A 22,278-nucleotide genomic window follows, 5' to 3' on the forward strand; every position below is an offset into this window, starting at 1 on the left:
GAAAACAGTTCAGTGGTATACATAAGTGTTGGCATTTTTCTATCATTAAATTTACCTCATCGCAGGGGGAAGCAGGAGATGTAAAAATTGTCTTCCAATAGGACCATACAAACATGGCAAATGACAGATGAAAAACCACAAGGTAGACTACTGCAATAAAAATAAATACAATAAGATTTCAGTGAGTATAGCTGAAAAGACCTAGAACTACAACATAAAGATGCAATGGTTTTGGGTGTAGATAAGTTATTTCTCTTCTGCAAGCCAGTAAGATAAATTGCACTGAAACCCACTGGATAACTAGGAATACTAGCACATCTGAGTGGGCTTAGCTCTATAAAGAAATCATCTAAATCCACTTGATAGCCCACCAGATATGATGAATACCACTTCATCCTCAGAATGAATCATTTAATAGGCTACTAAAATAATGCTGATCAAAATCTTCATCATGAAGCAATTTCCCCACTTATACTCCCACTTTTTTAAACTGAATGAGTCTCACCATGAGGGCAACAACCCACAACTTTAGAAACATACCTTCATTCCCACGTACCCACCCTCAGGAAAATTAAAATAAAGTGTCTGATGTCTGGAATAGGAAAATAAAAAAGCTGGAAGTATACATTTAAATTCTCTTGACAGACAGGCCACAGTATATTCCAGTTGGTTCGAGTACTAAATTCAGCCTATGTAAAGTATAATATATTGTTAGCAAATAAAGTAGATGATACCGGAACACTGAAAACACTCAGGTTAATGTAAAATTTGGGTTATGCAATAGATATATCTTATAAAGTCTAAGCATTGCACTAAAAATGTTACATGCTAATATCATAACTATATTTTATTACTACTAGGTGTTGAAAATGGGTTGTAAATAATATTAAAATGTAAATGTACCTGTACTGTAATTCAAATAAGGTAAACATTAATCACATTTGGATTTTGCTGTAGTATTTAATATACTAGGCTCCCATTCTGATTCCATGTTGGAAAAGCTACTCTTTATACTTATAATAAAGAGCTGGTGACTAGATAATGGGAATTCTTGATCTAACATCTTATTTCTATATGAACATTTGTGATAGTGAGAACTTCTGCCTTAATATACCACAGGGCGATATCAAAATCATTTAACGGAAGATATCATCTCTAGCATTTTGGTAAGAGGGGAAGGAAACCAAAAAGCAGTTGGCCACTGATCTGTAGTATAAAGCAGACACACATATAGACAAAAGCCATCCTTGGTAGGAATGAACTCAGAGATTTATAACTGGATTCATGGTGCTGGAAAAAGAAAATCCATTGGGTGATTTGAAGCCATCACAGGAGATCGAGCCCGTGCTTAAAATGGCATGATGAATACAGCAACACAATTTATGGTGCTTGGGTTAATGCTGGTGGCCAGGGCTGAACAAAGTCATGATAGTCAAGACTATTTTGACCAGTTTCTACTTCTCTGTAACACCTTGTGAAGAACATTTATCTAGATGAGTGGTCACCAACTGGCCGATCGCGATCGACTGGTGGATCCTAGAGGATCTCCGAGTTGATCACGATCTCTGGTGGTGCAGCGGGGCTACCGCTAAGACAGGCTCCTTGCCTGCCCCGGCCCCATGCCACTCTCAGAAGCTGCCAGTGCAGCCCTGGGGCTGGGGTTCTCCGTCTGTGTGCTGCTCCTGCCTGCAATCACTGCCCCTGCAGCTCCCATTGGCCAGGAAAGGGAAGCTGTGGCCAATGGGAGCTGCGGGGGCGGTGCTTGCAGAAAGGGGTAGGGCGCAGAGCCACATGTCGCCCCCCGCCCCTCCAGGGGTGCACTGGTCCCTTCCAGGAGCGGCGTGGGGCTAGGATAGGCAGGGAGCCTGCCTTAGCGGCAGCCACACTACACCACCAGAGGTAAGTGCTGTCCAGCAGGAGGCTGCACCCCAACTCTCAGCCCTGCCCCACCTCCCAGAACCAGCACCCCCACCTGCACCCCAACCCCTGCCTCAGTCCTGACCCCCTTCCCAGAGCCAGCACCCTGTACCCCTCCTGCACCCAAACTTTCTCCGAGAGCCCACACCCCCTCCTGCATCCCAACACTGTGCCCCAGCCCGGAGCCTCCTCCTGCACCCAAACTCCCTCCCAGAGCTTGCACCCTGCACCCCAACCCCTTGCCCCAGGCTCAGCCCAGAGCTCCTTCCCACACTGCAAACCCCTCCTCCCCAGCCCAGAGCCTGCATCCCCTCACGAACCTCAACCCCCTACCCCAGTGAAAGTGAGTGAGTGATGGAGAGGGGCGGGGCTTTGGGGAAGGGAAGGGGCAGATCCTAGGTTGCTCTTAAATTCAAAAAGTGATCTTGGGCATAAAAAGGTTGGAGACCACTGGTCTAGATAGTTAAAGACAGAACTCGTTGTATGCTGATGTGTGGCATCTTGTGGAAGTTGAAAATCATTGGCCACTGATTAGATGTCAAAACTTAATACCATGCTATTTTAAATGCAATACCAATGAACAACACTAATTTAACACAGCTAACAGCAGTAAGATAAGAGCATCTGATTAGAGCAATGGTCCCCAAGAATGTTGGGGAGGAGTGCGCAGCGTAGCCAGCCACGGGGGGCAGGGACAGAGCACCACCCAGCCCCACTCTGCCCCCAGCGGGGCACGGACAGAATCCATTATTTGTAAAGGGGGTTGGGCCTGACAAACACTTTGGAGACCACTGGATTAGAGAGAGGCAACTTCAGGATCTGACCCAAGGTGAGAGCTGAGTATACAAGGGAACAGGATAAGAGGGGTGTCCCTTTAAATTGCTGACATGTTTATACCATCAGGAGAATGCACTGATACATGTAGCTTCTTGCTAGGCCAACCTTAATGGTTCCTAGGTCTGCATGTCATATGTTTTAAGAATGGAGATCTATAGAGGAAATGTCACTGAGCATGTAAGAATATCTAAAGATGAATGTAGAGCTTACACAATGCAAACTGATCGGGTCAGACACCCTTACTGGATAATGAAAGAAAAATCGACTAGAACTTCCTTCCTGACAAAAACTGTCCCCGGGAATTGAAGAAGCCATTAGAAATCACGCGAGCAACATACCTGACATGTGGACCTGGGGACCACAATGCTTCTCCAGTGTAGCACATGACCTACACCTCATACCAGAAGTAAACAGGAACCACTGACTGTTGGTATGATGCAGACAGACTCCAAAAAGGCTTTTACAAACAGGGAGAAAGACCAACCTTAAGGACCTATATGAGCAAAGCGACTAAGCTAACTCAAAGACTGTAGCCAAAGTTGTTCCAGCATATCTACCTAGTCAAAGAAATCAAAGTACTGAATCATCAAACTGCTGTGACTCAAGCAGCATCAAGGCAAGATATCTTCTAACTGATTTTGAGCAGCAAGTACACTCCTTTCTAAGAAGATACAAGAACTTCTTTAACCCAAATTAAGCTAAGAAACAGAGAAACCAAGGAGTCGTCCAGCTTGTCAGTCTCCCATTGAATTCCCTTCCCCATCAGATGAAATTAGGCTGAAGTAATGCGAACAGCAGCAAACTGCAGCCATGAGGAAGGAGATAGTTATTTGGCTCCATTGGTCTTCACCAGACTAAATCCTATTCAGTTTCCCAAGAGGCACATTTCCAATCTAAACAGTGTTGGAAGATAATGGAACACTAATTAGCAGGCATGTCAATGCCACCTAAATCCCAAAATTGTTACCCCCGTTCACTATATTCATACCTTACTATGTAAGATTCTTAAAACTAGCCACTATGAACAGTTGCTCTCACCTACTGTTGAGATTAAACAGCTGCATGGTATCAGGCAACAACCCTCTTAAAATGAGGAAATAACAACAAACATTTGTGTTATCTTCTCTTCCAAGAAGGGGGAAGCTTGACCTACTTTGCTATCCTGATATAGGGAAAAAAACATTTAAAGAAGCTATATTTAATGTTTGAAGGATGGCATGAAGTAGACAGTAAGCTTGCGGCACTTCCACCTGCTCCAAACAATGCACACACACACACTGGATGTGATCCACACTTAACTCCCAAAGGGGGAGAGAGGGTATGTTGTTGCACACAACATGAACTTTAACCTAAGCTTTCTCAGGCCCGTGGCTGTTCCTAGGGTTTTTTCCTCACCGGGCCCTTCTGCCCCATCTTCCTTGCCTTAGGCAAATGAACAGCAAAACTTTTGTCATTCAGAAGTGTTTAAAAAAAACAAATCAAAAAAACCACCCCCCCCCCCGAAAGACAAAAGTTTTGTCGAGGAAAAGCGCCGATGCGAACAGTGATTTGACTGTCGGCAGCAGAGCGCTCCTGCCGACAAACAGCAGTTACACTGCGCGCCTTTTAACAGCCCAGCCGCAGCGGCGCAGCCGTGTCGCTAAAAGCTGCGTAGCGTAGAGACGGCCTTAGAAAGAGATTAGAATGATTTTAACACTCATGGAATAGAGCTAGTGGGACTCAAGTGACAAAGCAGTCAGCAAAAATAACTTTATATTCGTATGCAGAGTCCTAAAAACTGCCACCATGTTACGTGAACACTTATTTCTTTATGAAATGTCCCAGGGTACTAGCACTATACAGAACAAATAAGATGGGGACTTCTCTGAAAAGCTTGAAGTCTAAGTTTAGACATAATAGGAGGCATGATAAAAACAGGAAGGTGGGTTGGGGAAGGAGGACAAAAGTAAATTTAAGATTACAATGGAGTTGGCTGGGTAAATCAGTGCAAGGGGGTGAGAAGAGTGGAATAGTTGGAACCAGAAAGAGGAAGTGACAGATGCACGAGGGCAGGACACAACTAAACTGTCTTAGCAGTAGGAGTTAACTAAAACATAGAAGATTACACTTAAAATGCAAGTTCTTTTGGGGGGGGGGGCCTCTCTAGTGTATGCGCGTACACACACACGCCCTAAGCCCTTACTGGGGCTAAGTGCTACTGCAATGCAAATAAGCAACAACAGATGGTAGTTAGTGGCAATAAGGGCAGAAATTTGTGGCCGTGCTAGCAATACTTAGCAGAAAGAGAAAAAACTGTCTAGACTTCTTGCAAAAGTGATGAAATCAGGAAGATAGAGAACTCTGCAGATGACACCAAGCTGGGAGGGGTGATACGCATTTTGGAGGACAGGATTAGAATTCAAAATGGTCTTTATAAATCGGAGAACATCTTAAAATCAACCAGATGAAATTCAATTAAGACAAGTGCAAAGTAGTACACCTAAAAAGGAAAAATCAAATGCACAAATACAAAATGGGGAATAACTGGGTAGGCAGCAATGAAGGATCGGGGTGGGAGGGTATAATGACTCACAAACTGAATATGAGTCAGCAGTGCAGTGCTGTTATATAAAAAGGCAAACATCATTCTGGGCTGTATTAACAGGTGTGTCTTGTGTAAGACGTGGGAGGTAACTGTTCCACTCTATCCGGCACCGGTGAGGTCTCAGCTGGAGTAGTGTGTCCAGTTTTTGGCACCACACTTTAAGAAAAATACAGACAAACTGCAGAGTCTCCAGAGGAGAGCAACAAAAAAATGATAAAAGGTTTACAAAACCTGATTTATGGGAAAGGTTGAAAGAACTGGACTTGTTTATTCTAGAGAAGACTCGGGGGGGTGGGGGTGGTAGAGGAGAGGAAACGGGACCTGATACGAGTCTTCAAATATGTAAAGGGCTATTATAAAGAGGACGGTGGTCAATTGTTCTCCATGTCCACTGAAGGTATGACAAGAAGTAATGGCCTTAATCTGCAGCAAGGGAGATTTAGGTTACATATTAGGAAAACTCTTAACTAAAAAGGATAGGTAAGCACTGGTACAGGTTATCTAGGGAGGTTGTGGAATCCCCATCACTGGGAGGTTTTTAAGAACAGGCTAGACAAACAGCTGTCAAGGATGATCTAGGTATACTTAATCCTTTCTCAGTGCACGGGGCTGAACTAGATGACCTCTTGAGGTCCTTTCCAGCCCTACAATTCTATGACTTCTAAGTCATACAGCACTGGAAGCTGAAGGTCAGCCCTCCGCAGCTATACTCTTCAAGGGGAACAGGAGCCTTTAGAGTGCCCTGCCCAGACCGGTCCAGCTGTTACTGTATGACACGCAGGAGGAAATCCCTGGGATCAGGGTCCTGTCCTTTGGAGGTTGGCCCAATGCTGAACAGGCCCCTGCCTCTCTATCCTGCCTCACTTGCTGTCATTACTGCTGCTGTTGGGAGAGTGATTCTGCCAAGGGGTAAAGATGGGGCACAGGGGTGGTGGAAGACACCAGATTCAGAAGCTTCTCCTCTAGACTCCACCCAACCTGCAAAGGCAGTAGCAGCAGGACTCATTGAGGGCAACCCTCCAAAGATCCTAGTGCTGGCTCCAAGTATAAATATGCATTAGCTGGTTTCCTATTAAGATCTGTTTATTTTCTTATAAGTACAAACCAGATGAAGGGAAGGAAAGGGAAAGGGAAAGGAAAAAAATAAAATAATCCCAGTACCAACTAGCAGGGAAAGTCATTTCACAGTTCCAGCATAATCTGAGATCGTAACCATGAAGTCTAACTTTGTTTGAAGTGTAAGAAATCTGTAAATTTAACAGCATTTTAACTGCAGTCAGCTAAAGGGATTGGCAGAGTTACTTCTGCTGTCTTCACTGAACAAATGTAAATTGGCAGACTAAATGGTCTAGTGACAGTGAGCTGACAAGTGGAAGGGGAATGTATTCAGGGCCCCTGCTTAGACTTTGTTCATTAAACAAACAGGTGTGGCAATACTGCACAAGGAGTAGTTGAGTGCTTAGAAGAAGAGAAGGTCTTGCATCACTCAGTAGTGCTGGGCTTTTGAGGGATCCATATGAAATCTTCTTCAGCTGAAGGAAGGGTTACACTGATGAGAGGTTCAAGACTGACAAAATGAACCCTACAGAAAACCCTACAGAATTCCCACTGCTCCAAACAAAACAAAAATGTGCTTACCACTTACATTTAGTATGTTTTCTAACAACCTGTCTTACAGAATCAAAACATGTGGGAGAACAGAGGCACAATTTGTATCTGACTGATAAAAAACATTTTCTTAAACTCTTTTGATAATCTTCAGATAGAGAAAGCAACTCTGGGAAACTGGATTAGATATGCACAACACCACACCACTCTGGAAAGTGATCAGGAACAGTCAGCATGGATTCACCAAGGGAAGGTCATGCCTGACTAATCTAAATCGCCTTCTATGATGAGATTACTGGTTCTGTGGATGAAGGGAAAGCAGTGGATGTATTGTATCTTGACTTTAGCAAAGCTTTTGACACGGTCTCCCACAGTATTCTTGTCAGCAAGTTAAGGAAGTATGGGCTAGATGAATGCACTATAAGGTGGGTAGAAAGTTGGCTAGATTGTCGGGCTCAACGGGTAGTGATCAATGGCTCCATGTCTAGTTGGCAGCCGGTGTCAAGTGGAGTGCCCCAAGGGTCGGTCCTGGGGCCAGTTTTGTTCAATATCTTCATAAATGATCTGGAGGATGGTGTGGATTGCACTCTCAGCAAATTTGCGGATGATACTAAACTGGGAGGAGTGGTAGATACGCTGGAGGGCAGGGATAGGATACAGAGGGACCTAGACAAATTGGAGGATTGGGCCAAAAGAAATCTGATGAGGTTCAAAAAGGATAAGTGCAGGGTCCTGCACTTAGGATGGAAGAACCCAATGCACAGCTACAGACTAGGGACCGAATGGCTAGGCAGCAGTTCTGCGGAAAAGGACCTAGGGGTGACAGTGGACGAGAAGCTGGATATGAGCCAGCAGTATGCCCTTGTTGCCAAGAAGGCCAATGGCATTTTGGGATGTATAAGTAGGGGCATAGCGAGCAGATCAAGGGACGTGATCATCCCCCTCTATTCGACATTGGTGAGGCCTCATCTGGAGTACTGTGTCCAGTTTTGGGCCCCACACTACAAGAAGGATGTGGATAAATTGGAGAGAGTCCAGCGAAGGGCAACAAAAATGATTAGGGGTCTGGAACACATGAGTTATAAGGAGAGGCTGAGGGAACTGGGATTGTTTAGTCTGCAGAAGAGAAGAATGAGGGGGGATTTGATAGCTGCTTTCAACTACCTGAGAGGTAGTTCCAGAGAGGATGGTTCTAGACTATTCTCAGTGGTGGAAGAGGACAGGACAAGGAGTAATGGTCTCAAGTTGCAGTGGGGGAGGTTTAGGTTGGATATTAGGAAAAACTTTTTCACTAGGAGGGTGGTGAAACACTGGAATGCGTTGCCTAGGGAGGTGGTGGAATCTCCTTCCTTAGAAGTTTTTAAGGTCAGGCTTGACAAAGCCCTGGCTGGGATGATTTAATTGGGTATGGGTCCTGCTTTTGAGCAGGGGGTTGGACTAGATGACCTCCTGAGGTCCCTTCCAACCCTGATATTCTATGACTCTAGATTTCCTCGTGAGGTTATCGTTAGAGGCTTGCATGTGTATAGGCTTAGGGTCTACTGGTTTTTATGTGGTTGTATATAAGATTCAAAACAATTCACATGTTTAAAAATAAGTCAAATTAAGGGAGAAAGAGAGAGAACTACATGACTGATCTATTTACCTATTGTAAAATTAAACAGAAAATTATAATTAAGCACTGCTGTAACAAGATTTAAACATAATACACTTGAAATGTGAGGCAGAAATTTATCTGCAAGGATATGTGCTCTTGGCTTAAAATCACAGGAATATATTGATGCCACCTTGGCTGCTACAAGGCTCATTTTTCTACTGATGCAACAAATAACTAAAAAAAAACCTGACTACAAGAGCTATAAAGTTCAAGTAAAGGAGATTTCCTATTTCATATCAAGTCCTAAATGTGAATGTTTTCCTGCAAGTCAGACTTGTTTTGTTGTTTCTTCAAAAAAAAGTAGGAAGATTAAAAACAGCAAGGTTTCTCCTCTACTGCCTTCTTCTTCTTCATATTTTTACAGGTTATCCAAAAAAAAAAAAAGCAAAAAAAAAAAAAGCTCAACTCTAGGAAAAGGAGGAGCTGCTCAGTGATTTGAGGATCAGGTCTCAAATGTCTACATTTCTTGGGCCTATAGGTACAAACTACACTAGATTCTATTCAGCTCTTCATTCTTCAGAATTATTAATTCCCTCCTGGGCTTTTCTATGATGCTAATCACTACAGTATCGGAGTGCTTCACAAAGGTATTTGCACAATGCCCCCCCGAGGTGAAGGGGTATTATTATCCCCATTTTACAGATGGTGAACCAAGGCACAAAAGGATTAGAGGTAAAAAGGATTCATTAATTTTGTATGTCCAATTGAAATGCCTAGGACCTGGTTTTTCACAGTGCTTGGCATTATACAGCATTTTAGATGTTCAAAGCATAGCTCCTATTGACCTCAGTAGCAGCTGAGTGCGCTCAGCTCCTCTTCATATCAGATTGCAGGGTCTCAAGTTAGGTTCCAGAAAATGAGGATCACATGATTAGTGACCACCTGTTAAAAGTCTGGTTGAAGTGTCTTGCCCAACATCTCATAAGAACTCTGTGGCAGCAGCAGGGATAAAATCTAATTACTCAAGGCAGCACTCAGCTGCTTTAACCATAAGACCATACTCCCCTACCTCATTCACTACCCACTTTTTAATTTCTGCAACAAACGAGGCAGGAGTCCTACAAACAAGTCTGCTTCCCTACCCAACACTGATTGAGCCCCAGAGTAGCTCCATCCTGTGAAGTGAATAAGACAGGGGTCTTGTAGAAAAAATAGCATGTAATCATGTAATTAAAGACTGTATTGTAATGTATGCACATAAGTGGGCTGAATTAAGGCTGCAAGGGCAAGTTTAATTCTGGCATTTCCTAACTTTGCAACCTTAATCATGTTCTTTCAACATAGTGTAACACAATACATACACACAACAAATGTGGTCAGAACCATCACTATGATAACTCCAGAATTTCAATAACCACATGACTGATTTTATTCTGCAATGGACGTAGCCATAGCAGCTATCAATAGTATGGTTACCACAACAATTAATGCACTTGAAAAACAAGGGGGAAAACCAGAGAGATGAAAGAGATTCGCATAGCACACATTAAGTGGTATAGAGAAAACATGATGTGGGTCTGATTTCCCCCTCTGCCCCCAATCACTTGTTTTGAAAGATCTGCGTAACTAAGTCATGGGTCCATTGCTCACATGAAATATGATCATCCCAAGCTTGTGGCACTAAAAGCTTGATAGATCCAGCCTCCTTGTGTTTTCCCTCTATGTACCCATCTGCTCGCTCTATCTAGAGAGTTACATAAAATCACACAAAATTGCATTGGTAAGGAAGTGTAAATTATACATCAGAAACACACTGTACATTTATATTACGGAGACAAGAAGTAGGCAACTTTCCTATTTATAAAACTTTCAATTTATTTATTTAGGATGAGTAATACATGTTTCCTACCTTTTTCTCCTGTTGAGGTAATCGTAACTAGGAAAAAAGAAAGAAAGAAAAGGTTAAATATATCTATATTGTGTTTTAAAGATCAAAGCATCTTACAAATGTTAATGGAGACTCCATAACCCTGTGAGGTAAACACTCATTAAACTTCTCCTCTAGGTTTCAACAATCTCAAAAGTCAGTGACAGGGCTACGAACAGCCAGGAGCCCCAGCTCCCTGCTCTAGCCAAATGAGCATGTTGCTCTTCACAAGTATTAATCCATATGTTTAATTAGATCTCAATTTAACAATTAAACATGTTGCCATGAACACCTACTATACTTTCTGAACTTTCTTAGGTTGTACACACACCCAAACAGCTTATTTACTGCCTACAGGGATTACAGAAAATCTTAAAATGACTAAAACCCTTCAATTGGCAGATACAGCGGAAAGTTTAAATAATTGCAGAGCCCTTTACAGAAATCCCTGTACAATTTTTTGTATTAGCCACACCCAATCTACTTTCTAAGAGCTCCACACTTCTCTATCACTTTCTACCCCACCGTCATCCTCCCCATCACGCAGGCATGTAATTTACAGGCTATTTTTGATTTCCTCTCCCCTGCCTGACACATTCTGCTCATATCTAAAGTCTTATCACTTCTTCCTCCTCAATATCTCTAAGATCTGTCCATTTATTTCTAACCCTACAGCTAACTCTCTTGTTCAGGCCCTCATTATATCTTGCCTTAACTAATGCAGTATCTTCTTCTCTGGCTTCCCTAAACCAACCCTGCACAGTTCAGATAAAATACTGCACTGGAAATTTTCCTTGCTTGTGATTTTGATCACATCACCCCCCTCTCTGAATCCCTTCCTTGGCTCTCCACTTGCTACTGCATCAAATTCAAGTTTGTCATCACCTTCTCCAAAGCTCTGCATAACTCTGCCCCTCCCTACCTACCTGAGCAGGTCTCATTTTGCATGGTCTCCTCCCTCCCTGTTCTGCCAACTTTCCTAATTTCCACAGTCTGTCAGCTTTGCACAGACACAGCCATGCGTTTTCCCCTTGCACAGGCAGGGCATTCCTGTGCTTGTTTGCAAGGCCTTCACCCTCTCCACTTTAAATCCCCCTTAAAGACCCACTTCAGCCCAGGGAGAGGGCTGTGGCTGGGAGCAAACAGTTCCCAGGCTGACTGGGGGAAGTAGGCTCAGCTGGCCCTTATAAAAGGGCAGTAGGCCAGGAGCAGAGAGTCTCTCTCCGCCTTTAGAGAGAGAGAGATGGGCCTGGCTGCTGGAGAGCATGCCAGAGTACCTGAGGTTAAGCAGGGCTGGGGAAGGCCAGAGGAGCTGGGAGGTTCCAGACTGAAAAAGCCCAGGCCTGGCCAATGGCCTAAGATAGGTACTGCGGTTACAGGGGGCAGCCCAAAGGTAGGCAGAGGCAGCAGGTCCAAACCTCTTTGCCTGTGATGATTGGCTTATACACTGCAGTCTGCCCCAGTGTGCAGGTGCTCAATGGTCACTGGCAGTGGCCAAAGACTGAGGCAAGGTGGGGATAGTGGGTGGGGGTTCCCTGGGGAGGGGAGACCCAGAGACTGTGGGGATACTGCCAGGGGGCAGCCCCCTGGGTAAAAGGGGCACCAGGGTCCAGGAGGGACACGGGGGCCAGCGCAACACAGGCCTGCAGAGGGTGCTCCAGAGGCTGGAATGCTAATTCCCTGGACGACCAGCAGGACGCTCCGCAGGGGTGAGTTGCCGCACCTTGACAGTAAGTAAAATGTATGTTTCCCCCACTCCTCCTAATCTCTGTCTACTTGTCTGTCTGTCCTTCCATTGTCCTTAGGACTGGCATCACCCTCTTTTCTGATTGTCTAGATGCCTCCAAATAGTTAGTAATTCTTAGTAGTAATAAGACCTAACCAAAGAAGGAAAAAGCAAAACTATAAAATAAACTGCTCTGGCTTCTCTCACCATGCTCAGATGCTCCCTTTCTGCTTATGCTGGTGAATTAAAGGAAAGAACCACCTGCTCAGCACCATCTCCATTCCCCTACGCAGTTTTATTTGCAACTTTTTAATTCCTTCTCTCTAAGGGAAGGATCTTTATCTACCATCCAAAATACAGCAAGTTTGGTTTTAAACTGAATTAGGAAGAACGATTGGGTATGATCAAAACTAGAGTTTCTGTTAAGTGCTTTTTTTTTTTTAGGATATTTTTCCCCCCAGAGAACATGAACCAACAACATAGTAAAATAGTCCCAAAGCAAGTCAATATGTACAAAGACAAGTTACAACTGCTAAGAACAGGCTCACATGCTATAGGACAATAGAGTCTGTATTAACCTCTTGTGAGTTAAAATTTGTCTACTTACAGTGGTGCAGCGCTATGTATGCCGACAGGAGAGTTTCTCCCACCAGGATGAGTACTCTACCTCCCTGAGAGGAGTGGCAATGTTGATGGGAGAAGCACTATCTACACCGGGAGTTCAGTCTGTATAGCTACATTGCTTGTGGTTATACCGACATAAGATAAAAGTATAGACCAGCGCTTAGAGGTTTCAAGTAACTGCGATTAATCGACAGCCCTAACTCACATGATTAACTAAAAATAAATAAATAAATTGCAATTAAAAAAATTAGTCGCGATTAATCGCAGTTTTAATCGCACTGTTAAACGATAGACTACCAATTGAAATTTATTAAATATTTTGGATGTTTTTCTACATTTTCATATATATTGTATTCTGTGTTGTAATTGAAATGAAAGTGTATATTTGATTACAAATATTTACACTGTAAAAATTAAAACAAAATAAATTGTATTTTTTAAATTCACCTCATACAAGTATTGTAGTGCAATCTCTTTATTGTGAAAGTGCAGTTTACAAATGTAGATTTTGTTTTTGAGTGCAGTTATGAAACAAACAAAAAAATGTAAAACTTCAGAGCCTACAAGTCCACTCAATCCTACTTCTTGTTCAGCCAATCACTAAGACAAATAAGTTTGTTTACATTTACAGGAGATAATGCTGCCCTCTTCTTATTTACAATGTCACCAGAAAGTGGGAGCAGGCATTTGCATGGCACTTTTGTAGCTGACATTGCAAGGTATTTACATGCCAGATATCCTACACATTCTGATGCCCTTTCATGCTTCGGCCCCATTCCAGAGGACATGCTTCCATGCTGATGACACTTGGTTTTGTTTTGTTTTTTTTTTGTTAAAAAAAAAATGCATTAATTACATTTGTGACTGATGGAGATCCTTGGTGGAGATTTGTATGTCCCCTACTCTGTTTTACTCACATTCCGCCATATATTTCATATTATAGCAGTCTCAGATGATGACCCAGCACGTTGTTCGTTTTAAGAACACTTGCACTGCACATTTGACAAAATGTAAAGAAGGTACCAATATGAGATTTCGAAAGATAGCTACAGCACTCGACCCAAGGTTTAAGAATCTGAAGTGCCTTCCAAAATCTGAGAAGGACGAGGCGTGGAGCATGCTTTCAGAAGTCTTAAAAGAGCAACACTCTGATAAGGAAAATACAGAACCCAAACCACCAAAAAAGGAACTCAACCTTCTGCTGTGAAATTTGACTCAGATGATGGAAATGAACATGCGTCAGTCCACACTGCTCTGGATTGTTATCGAGCAGAACCCATCATCAGCATGTGCGCAGGTCCCCTGGAATGGTGGTTGAAGCATGAAGGGACATATGAATCTTTGTCGCATCTGGTATGTAAATATCTTGCGACGCCAGCTACAACAGTGCCATGCAAACACCTGTTCTCACTTTCAGGTGACATTGTAAAGAAGCAGCGGGCAGCATTATCTCCTGCAAATGTAAACAAACTTGTTTGTCTGAGCGACTGGCTGAACAAGAAGTAGGACTGAGTGGACTTGCAGGCTCTAAAGTTTTATATTCTATTTTTGAATGCAGTTATTTTCTCTACATAATTCTACATTTGTAGGTTCAACTTTCATGATAAAGAGACTGCACTACAGTACTTGATTAGGTGAATTGAAAAACACTTTTTTACAGCACAAATATTTGTAATCAAAAATAAAGTGAGCACTGTACACTTTGTATTCTGTGTTGTAATTGAATATATTTGAAAATGTAGAAAACATCCAAAATATTTAAATAAATGGTATTCTATTTAACAGTGCAATTAATTGCAATTTTTTAAATGGCTTGATAGCCCTAATTTCAAGTTATTTTCTTTTTTTTGGTTTTTTTTTTTTTTTTTTTTGAAATGCTGGAGATATTTGTAGTTTATTAAAACAAAATAGTTCTAATTTACTGTATTATATTTCTCTTTTCTTGTTCATATTAAATTGCTTACTTAATAATTTCACTTTTCCCCCCCCCCAACATAAAAAGGTGAACTTTTTAGACAGTGGAAGGTAAACATTAAAAGTGTTTTTTCTTGCAAGATTGAGTTCCTAAACAATGGACAGTTCCTAAACTGGGAGGAGCGGTAGATACGCTGGAGGGTAGGGATAGGATACAGAGGGACCTAGACAAATTGGAGGATTGGGCCAAAAGAAATCATGAGGTTCAACAAGTGCAGAGTCCTGCACTTAGAATGGAAGAATCCCATGCACTGCTACAGGCTGGGGACTGACTGGCTAGGCAGCAGTTCTGCAGAAAAGGACCTAGGGGTTACAGTGGACGAGAAGCTGGATATGAGTCAACAGCATGCCCTTGTTGCCAAGAAGGCTAACAGCATTTTGGGCTCTATAAGTAAGGGCATTGCCAGCAGATCAAGGGACGTGATCATTCCCCTCTAGTCGACATTGGTGAGGCCTCATCTGAAGTACTGTGTCCAGTTTTGGGCCCCACACTACAAGAAGGATTTGGAAAAATGGGAGAGCATCCAGCAGAGGGCAACAAATGATTAGGGGACTGGAACACATGACTTATGAGGAGAGGCTGAGGGAACTGGGATTGTTTAGCCTGCAGAAGAGAAGAATGAGGGGGGATTTGATAGCGGCTTTCAGCTACCTGAGAGGTAGTTCCAGAGAGGATGGTTCTAGACTATTCTCAGTGGTGGAAGAGGACAGGACAAGGAGTAATGGTCTCAAGTTGCAGTGGGGGAGGTTTAGGTTGGATATTAGGAAAAACTTTTTCACTAGGAGGGTGGTGAAACACTGGAATGCGTTACCTAGGGAGGTGGTGGAATCCCCTTCCTTAGAAGTTTTTAAGGTCAGGCTTGACAAAGCCCTGGCTGGGATGATTTAGCTGGAATTGGTCCTGCTCTGGGCAGGGGGTTGGACTAGATGGCCTCCAGAGGTCCCTTGCAACCCTGATATTCTGTGAACTTCAAAATAACATTTTCTGACTGAATTTTTCCTCTAGTTACTGCTCTATCCTGGGTGAACCCCTTTGCATGGAGCTGGAGAAACATGCGTTCTCTGGGACAAGATAAATTCAAAATTCCACTTGTCTTCTAAAAGAAAAGAAAGTAAAGCATCCAACTTAGAAAAGATATAAGGTTCACATCATAGTTCTAGTCAAAAAGCACTGTAATATGTGGCCTATACAGGTACTATATCAAGCAAATTCAACTCAATTATATTTTATGAGAATATTCAGAATGATGCTTCAAAAATCATATATTTTCCCTCTTGAACATAATCAGCTAGGTAACATCATATTACTTTGCACGTATAGAGACTTCATCCAAGGATCTGGATGCCAGGCCTGATGACTGGTGGAGGGGCGGGGGATAAGAAGGGCGCAAAGGGGGCAATTGCCCAGGGGCCCAGGCAATTTAAAAGGGCCCAGCGGTCTCTGCTGCTCCTGTGGTCGCGGCAGCTACGGGAGCCCTGGGCCCTTTTAAGTCGCCTGGGCAGGCTGCAGGATGTCTAGGTGCACAAGACCACTCCAGGCCCTGCACTTTGGGGGGCCCCGTAGGCCGGTCCCGAAAGTGACAGATTTGTCACTTCTGGCCCTGGGGCCCAGAATTTCTGTTGGCGAGCCTGATGGATGCACTTTGAAAACAATAAGTAAACCTCATAACCCTGGAAAGCAGCTAATTATTTCTCCCTTTCCTAGCCAGCTCCCTCAGGCCAACATGCATAGCCATCAGACCATGCAGAGCAATTTTAGGGTAACAAAATCTTGTAGTCTGAAGTGTGTCCTAATAGTGAAATCCTTCTGATTTCTCATACTGTTTTCATTTCAGGATGATGTCTGGTCACTACCAAATTAAAAAAAAAAAACCCTTTGGGTAGAGAAGTGCACATAAGAAGTGCACATATGAGGACAATTTGTTGGGTTCTAGCCAATTTAGGGGAAGGATTAAAAAAATCTGGTTTTAAAATGTAAAGTTGGTTACCATCTTAGCTAAAGAGAGGTTACTCTCACACCACAGTTATTCTCATTTTATGGATGGATAAATTGTAGCAAAGTCCTGAGGCACCAAGGTTAATGACTTGACAAAAGTCACACAGCAAGCAAGAGACGAGTCAACCATTTTTCAGGATGTATCTATATTACATCATGAAGTCCTATTTCAAATTAATAGTAATATTTACTATTTTGTTTCCACTAGGAACTTTAAACATGCACTGATTACCTGGCCAGCCAAACAATCATCCTAGCCTTTAAATTCTGCTTCAGAACTGCCAACTAAAATCCTTCCCTATGCTACCTTTGACCAATTTGCTTTGTTGCAGTGGCTCGCCAGTGAAATGATATGTATTTCCACTTCAGGCACTTCAAAATCTTTTCTACATGTGGGAAATGTACCAAACAGTGCTGCTTTTTTGCCCTATTGATTTTTTTTACAAAACAAGTCAAAATGCTTCCAAAACCTTCGCATTGTGTTCTTCTGCGATGTATCAACCAGAGTCTGTGCCCTGAGAGCTACAGTGAAGAGCAAAGTCAATATTTCACAAGTTTAAGTACTGCAAATCTGCTTTCAGTCTGTCCTTACTGGGAGCTGAGGAATTCGAAATATATTCCTTGGTCTACTGTTCAATTACAGAGGTAAGGGGGGAGAGGGGCGGGAAATTAAGCAAGCCCAGCATCTTGAAAATGTATTTATTAAAATCTTAACTTGCTATATTAAGTCAATGTTTTAATAAGTTATTGCTAGCAAATACTAAAAATATGGACTAAAAATATGGACTACTGTAACTATAATTTATGCGGAAGTTCTGTAAACAGCTCATAAAGTGCCTACGAGCACTACAGAAACCCTGAAGTTTCAACAAAGGCCTGATAAACCCAAAGGTCTCTCGTGTTTTAGTTGACAGCATGGTATAAATTTGTGTCTAATTTTTACCTTCTCTCAACATGAAGCACAAAGAACAAAATAAAACAAAGGAGTAAAAAGAAAACCCTCATTCTTCAAACATGACTTAATCCTATTTACGCACCAAAAGCAACTCTCACCAACGTATAAAGTGAACCTATTTTCTATTCTAGTCAGATCTATTATACTGTCAGAGTCCTGTTCATGTTGCACTCAATTCTCTGAAAATAGTGTATTTTTCAATGTGAAACTAGGTGCTCTATTAAGCTGGCTTCATATTTAACTTTCTGCTTAGCTGAGTTAAAAAACAAAAACACAATCCAACTTTGGTTTCTAACAAGGGAGAAAGCTCAAGTGTTTTGTCTCAGATTCCCAATGCCACTCATTTTCCTTATACCTCTCCTAAGCACCTCTCTCTCTCTCCATTTTTGTCTTTGCACCTTGACAATGCCGCTCTTTAGGCTTGCACCTTCCAGACCTCCTGGACCATGGGCGTGGGTATAATAGGCCAGGGGAGGCTCAGCTCCCCCTGGCGCGGCCACAGCCAGCGGACCCCTGGTTGCAGTGTTTTGCAGAGAAGTTTTTGATTTATTATGCCCCATGCAGGTTCCAGGGCGTCTGAGGAGGCGATATGTGCTACTCAGCTTCCCGGGCTCATGGACTCCAGGGAGATTATTGATGAACCCAGGAAGCTGAGTAGCACATTCCACCTTCTTAGCTACCCCGGATCCTGCATGGCACATATCAAAAGCTTCTTCTGGAGGAGAGTCTGAGACAGGGGTGAGCAAACTTTTTGGCCGGAGGGCCACATCGGGGTGCAAAACCGTATGGAGGGCCGGGTAGGGAAGGCTGTGCCCCCCAAACAACTGGGCCCTTGCCCCCACCCCCACTCCCCATCCCCTGACTGCCCCCTCCTGGGACCCCCCTGCCCTAAACCGCCCCCCAGGATCCCACCCCCCTTTCCAACCCTCCCCCCCGCCCACTCCCTGACTACCCTGACCTATCCACACCCCTAGCAGGCCCCCCCAGGGACTTCCATATCCTACCCAACCCCCCGTTTCCCCGACCCCTGACCATGCCAGAACCTCCATCCCATCCAACTGCCCCCTGGTACCTGCTACCCATCACCCCCTTACCATGCCGCTCAGAGCCACGCTGCCCACATGGCAGCATAGCTGCATGTGAAGGGGAACAGCGGGGGAGGGTCCGGGGTCAAGCTTCCCCAGCCAGGAGCTCATGGGCTGGGCAGGACAGTCCCACAGGCCAGATGTGGCCCATGGGCCATAGTTTGCCCACCTCTGGTCTGAGAAATGCTTTTCTCTGGGCAGCTTGGGATCTGGAGAGGGGAAATGCGACGCGGCTGCAGCTGGCCCTGGACTCCTCCAGCCAGGTGGGCGGGGTGGGGCTCGGGGACTTCGGATGGCCAGGGGCTCCTCCAGGTGGGGGGAGGGTCTGGGGGCTCTGGTATAGTGCAAGAAACAGCTACTTTTCGGAATTTGCTACCTGTAGCAGTTACTCATATGTAAGGGACTGTAAAAAAACTGCTATCCGATGTAGCAAATTCCTACAGATAGCAATTTCTCGTACTACACCAGCCATGGGGGTGGGGGGAGGAAATGGCAGAAGGGGCAGACCTGGGGCTCGCCTCCCCAAACGGGGGCTGCACCAACCACCCATGGTCACAGGAAAGAATGCTGCAGTGGTAGGGAGATTGGTGGATCTAATGAATCAGACGTAAAAGAGGTCACACTTTTCAGCAGTGACTAGTGATTCTGGATGCTTCTATATTTGGATGTCCAAACTGAGACACCTTAGAGGAGCCTTATTTTCAGAAAGTGTCATGCATTCAGCCTGTGAAAATACATGCACCACTTCAAGGGATTTCAGAATGTGTACCACTTATTTATAGTGTAAATGCCGGATTCTCTGTATCTTGAATTCTTTAAATCATGATTTGAAGACTTCAGTAACTCAGTCAGAAGTTAGGGTATGTTGCAGGAGTGAGTGGGTGAGGTTCTGTGACCTGCAATTTGCAGGAGGTCAGACTAGATGATCATGATGATTCCTTCTGGCCTTAAGGGCTATGGGTCTATTTATAGACTTTTCTATGGTTACTACAGTAGTATCCAAGCACCTCCAACATCCCTACAAGGTAGGGAAGTATCTCCATAGTGAGACACAGAGAAGTTGAGTGATTTGCCCAAGGTCTCAAAGGAAATCTACTACAAAACCAGAAATAGAACCTGTATCTCAGTACAATAACTCTAACCATAAAACCATCCTTCGACTATGGGGTGCGTATTCTTTTGATTGCAAATAAAACTCAAATAAAAATAAAGACACGGAAAGAACTGGATCTGTTTCTTATGTAACATTTATTTGCAGCCCCATCATGGATCCTGACTGAAGTCATATACTTTGAATATTTCAGTCTCTCCAGGCATCCAACGAGTGAACTTTTACATTCTTCCTGGTGCTCCATGTAGGTGGGGAAATACTAATGTGCAGATGCAAATACATTCCTTCACAATATCTGAAGCCTTAACTCTCCCCAGCTTCCACTCCATTAAATTGTTCACAAGTGAAGATCAAAACCATTTAAAAAAACCCACCAACCACCGATCAGCTCCGTAACTCAGCTGAAACACATCTCAACAGTGGCCCTAACTACAAAAGCAAGTTCTCCACCTCACCCTCTCCAAAAAGTAAATTAGCTCAACTCAGCTGAGATCCCCTTCTCCCTTTAAGATCCATGTAGACAGAACCACTAGCAAGGTAACACAAGGCAGAGCTTGAGTGTTCCCGACACCATCCACATACAAAAACCCAATCACTCGCGTGGTGGTGATATAACAAAAACTGGCTGATGTAACTGGGGGTGTAGGACAGACTTCCAGTGAGATTCCCTCAACAGTTGCTAACGTGTCTTATCTGTAGCCTGGATACAGGCTAATGCCATGACATCAGCAAGAACCACTAGTCCTCCAATGCCTTCCAACAATCCCACAACACCTCCCACCTGTGCCCTTTTCTTGCCATCTACCTCCTTGTTTTCTGATTGGAAACCACCTACCATTGCACATAGGCCTTCTCAGCCTCTTTCCCCCACTTGCACAGTTTCCAGTATCAGCAACTTCACTCATCTATATGCAGCACAGAGCTCTGTTTGTTAAGAATGACCCCAAGAGGACCGCCTCAGCATGCTCCCAGCTGGCCACAGGCTGACAGCAAGGTACCAGTGGATCTTTGGTGTGATGCTAGCAGGGCCCGCAAGTTGGATACATGCTTTGGATGTACATGGGTTGGATACAACCCATTGGAATGTTTCTCCAGAGAGAAATCTAGAGCGAGCCCAGATGGAACGGGTTTACTTCACTGAGTTACTAGGTTCATACCACTTCCAACCAGAATCCCCAGAAGGGGCAGACACGTTTTCCCTCATTACACTGCAAAAGCATTCACAGAGCAGTGCAGTTTAATGTAGCACTACAATGAGATGGGTCCCCAAAAGCCTTGGCATCACACACAAGTAAACAGAATGCTCATGTGGATGCAGGACATGACTCCCATAGCTAACACAAGGGAAGAATCTCAAGGGTGGATCACTTGAGTTAATACTGTAATGTGGAGTCACTTTTGGTTGTGCGGTAGCTTCAAACTATCTCAAAAGATGTTGAACTGTCTGCACAGGTGTTAAGGGAGGTTCCAATAGAGTTGAGCTATCTTGATTGGAAAAATTAAAAAACAAGCCATATTTTTTCCCTGCATAGACAGGGCCATGCCACACACTACTATATTTATTAGTTTATTGAGAGAATTAACACTCACAGGAATTGACATTATAAGTTGCATTATATTCTAAATATGGCAAAAGTGAAGTTACAGTTGCATAATATGGGTCATAACAACTTGTTTTTTATTTGTAACTAACCATGGTCACAGTTTGTGTCATATGGTTAAAGCAACATTAACAGAGTTATTTGACTGCAACAGATAATTTAGAGTGATTGAGAGGCACACTGCCCAGAAAATACTCTCTTATAAAAAAGCAAGGTAGATATTTATTTATGGCAAGACCACTCTAGCTTGAGCACAATATGTGTACCAACATGAATAGGAAACAAGGGAAGTCTGTAAGTATATGTTTGTTATTAGAACAGCATAAGCTGCAGAAACAAAAACATTCTAATTACCATGTACAAGTGATCTATGCATCTAAGGGTTTTCTATAGTATGTACACTACAACAGGGTCACTGAACAGGTAAAGGAGATCTCCATGACAATAACCAAAGTGGATGCCAAGAGGATTCTGCTCCTCACCCCTCAGTTCAAAATAAAGAGACTTAGTCAGAGCTAGCTTTGGGACCCCCAAAGCTGCAGATGACCCCCCCCATCACCATTCCTGGTTTTGAATGGCAATTTCAATTTTCATATTTAGAAAGTAAGTTTCTAGTCCTCTTCCTTGGCAAAGATAGTTTTGAAAGTGTAAAGGTACCCTGGGGCTGAAAGGCTTCTCACTGATTTTTCTTAGGGTTGTCTATAAAAAATTGAACCGTTAGATAAGTTAAGAAACC

At 43.4% G+C, this 22,278-nt stretch overlaps 1 protein-coding gene across 3 annotated transcripts in view; it reads right to left on the reverse strand.

The window, feature by feature from the left end:
* Positions 1 to 22,278, reverse strand: part of ZDHHC20 (zDHHC palmitoyltransferase 20) — a 77,424-nt gene that overhangs the window by 33,261 nt on the left and 21,885 nt on the right. For all 3 annotated transcript variants that reach the window (XM_073339972.1, XM_073339964.1, XM_073339981.1), the window contains exons 2-3: positions 10,453 to 10,479; positions 56 to 150 (exon numbers count right to left, since the gene is read on the reverse strand). In XM_073339972.1, the coding sequence (XP_073196073.1) occupies positions 56 to 150; positions 10,453 to 10,479 (122 nt within the window). The remainder of the gene's footprint in view (positions 1 to 55; positions 151 to 10,452; positions 10,480 to 22,278) is intronic.

The sequence above is a fragment of the Lepidochelys kempii genome, chromosome 1, assembly GCF_965140265.1.
Source record: "Lepidochelys kempii isolate rLepKem1 chromosome 1, rLepKem1.hap2, whole genome shotgun sequence".
NCBI lineage: Eukaryota > Metazoa > Chordata > Testudines > Cheloniidae > Lepidochelys > Lepidochelys kempii.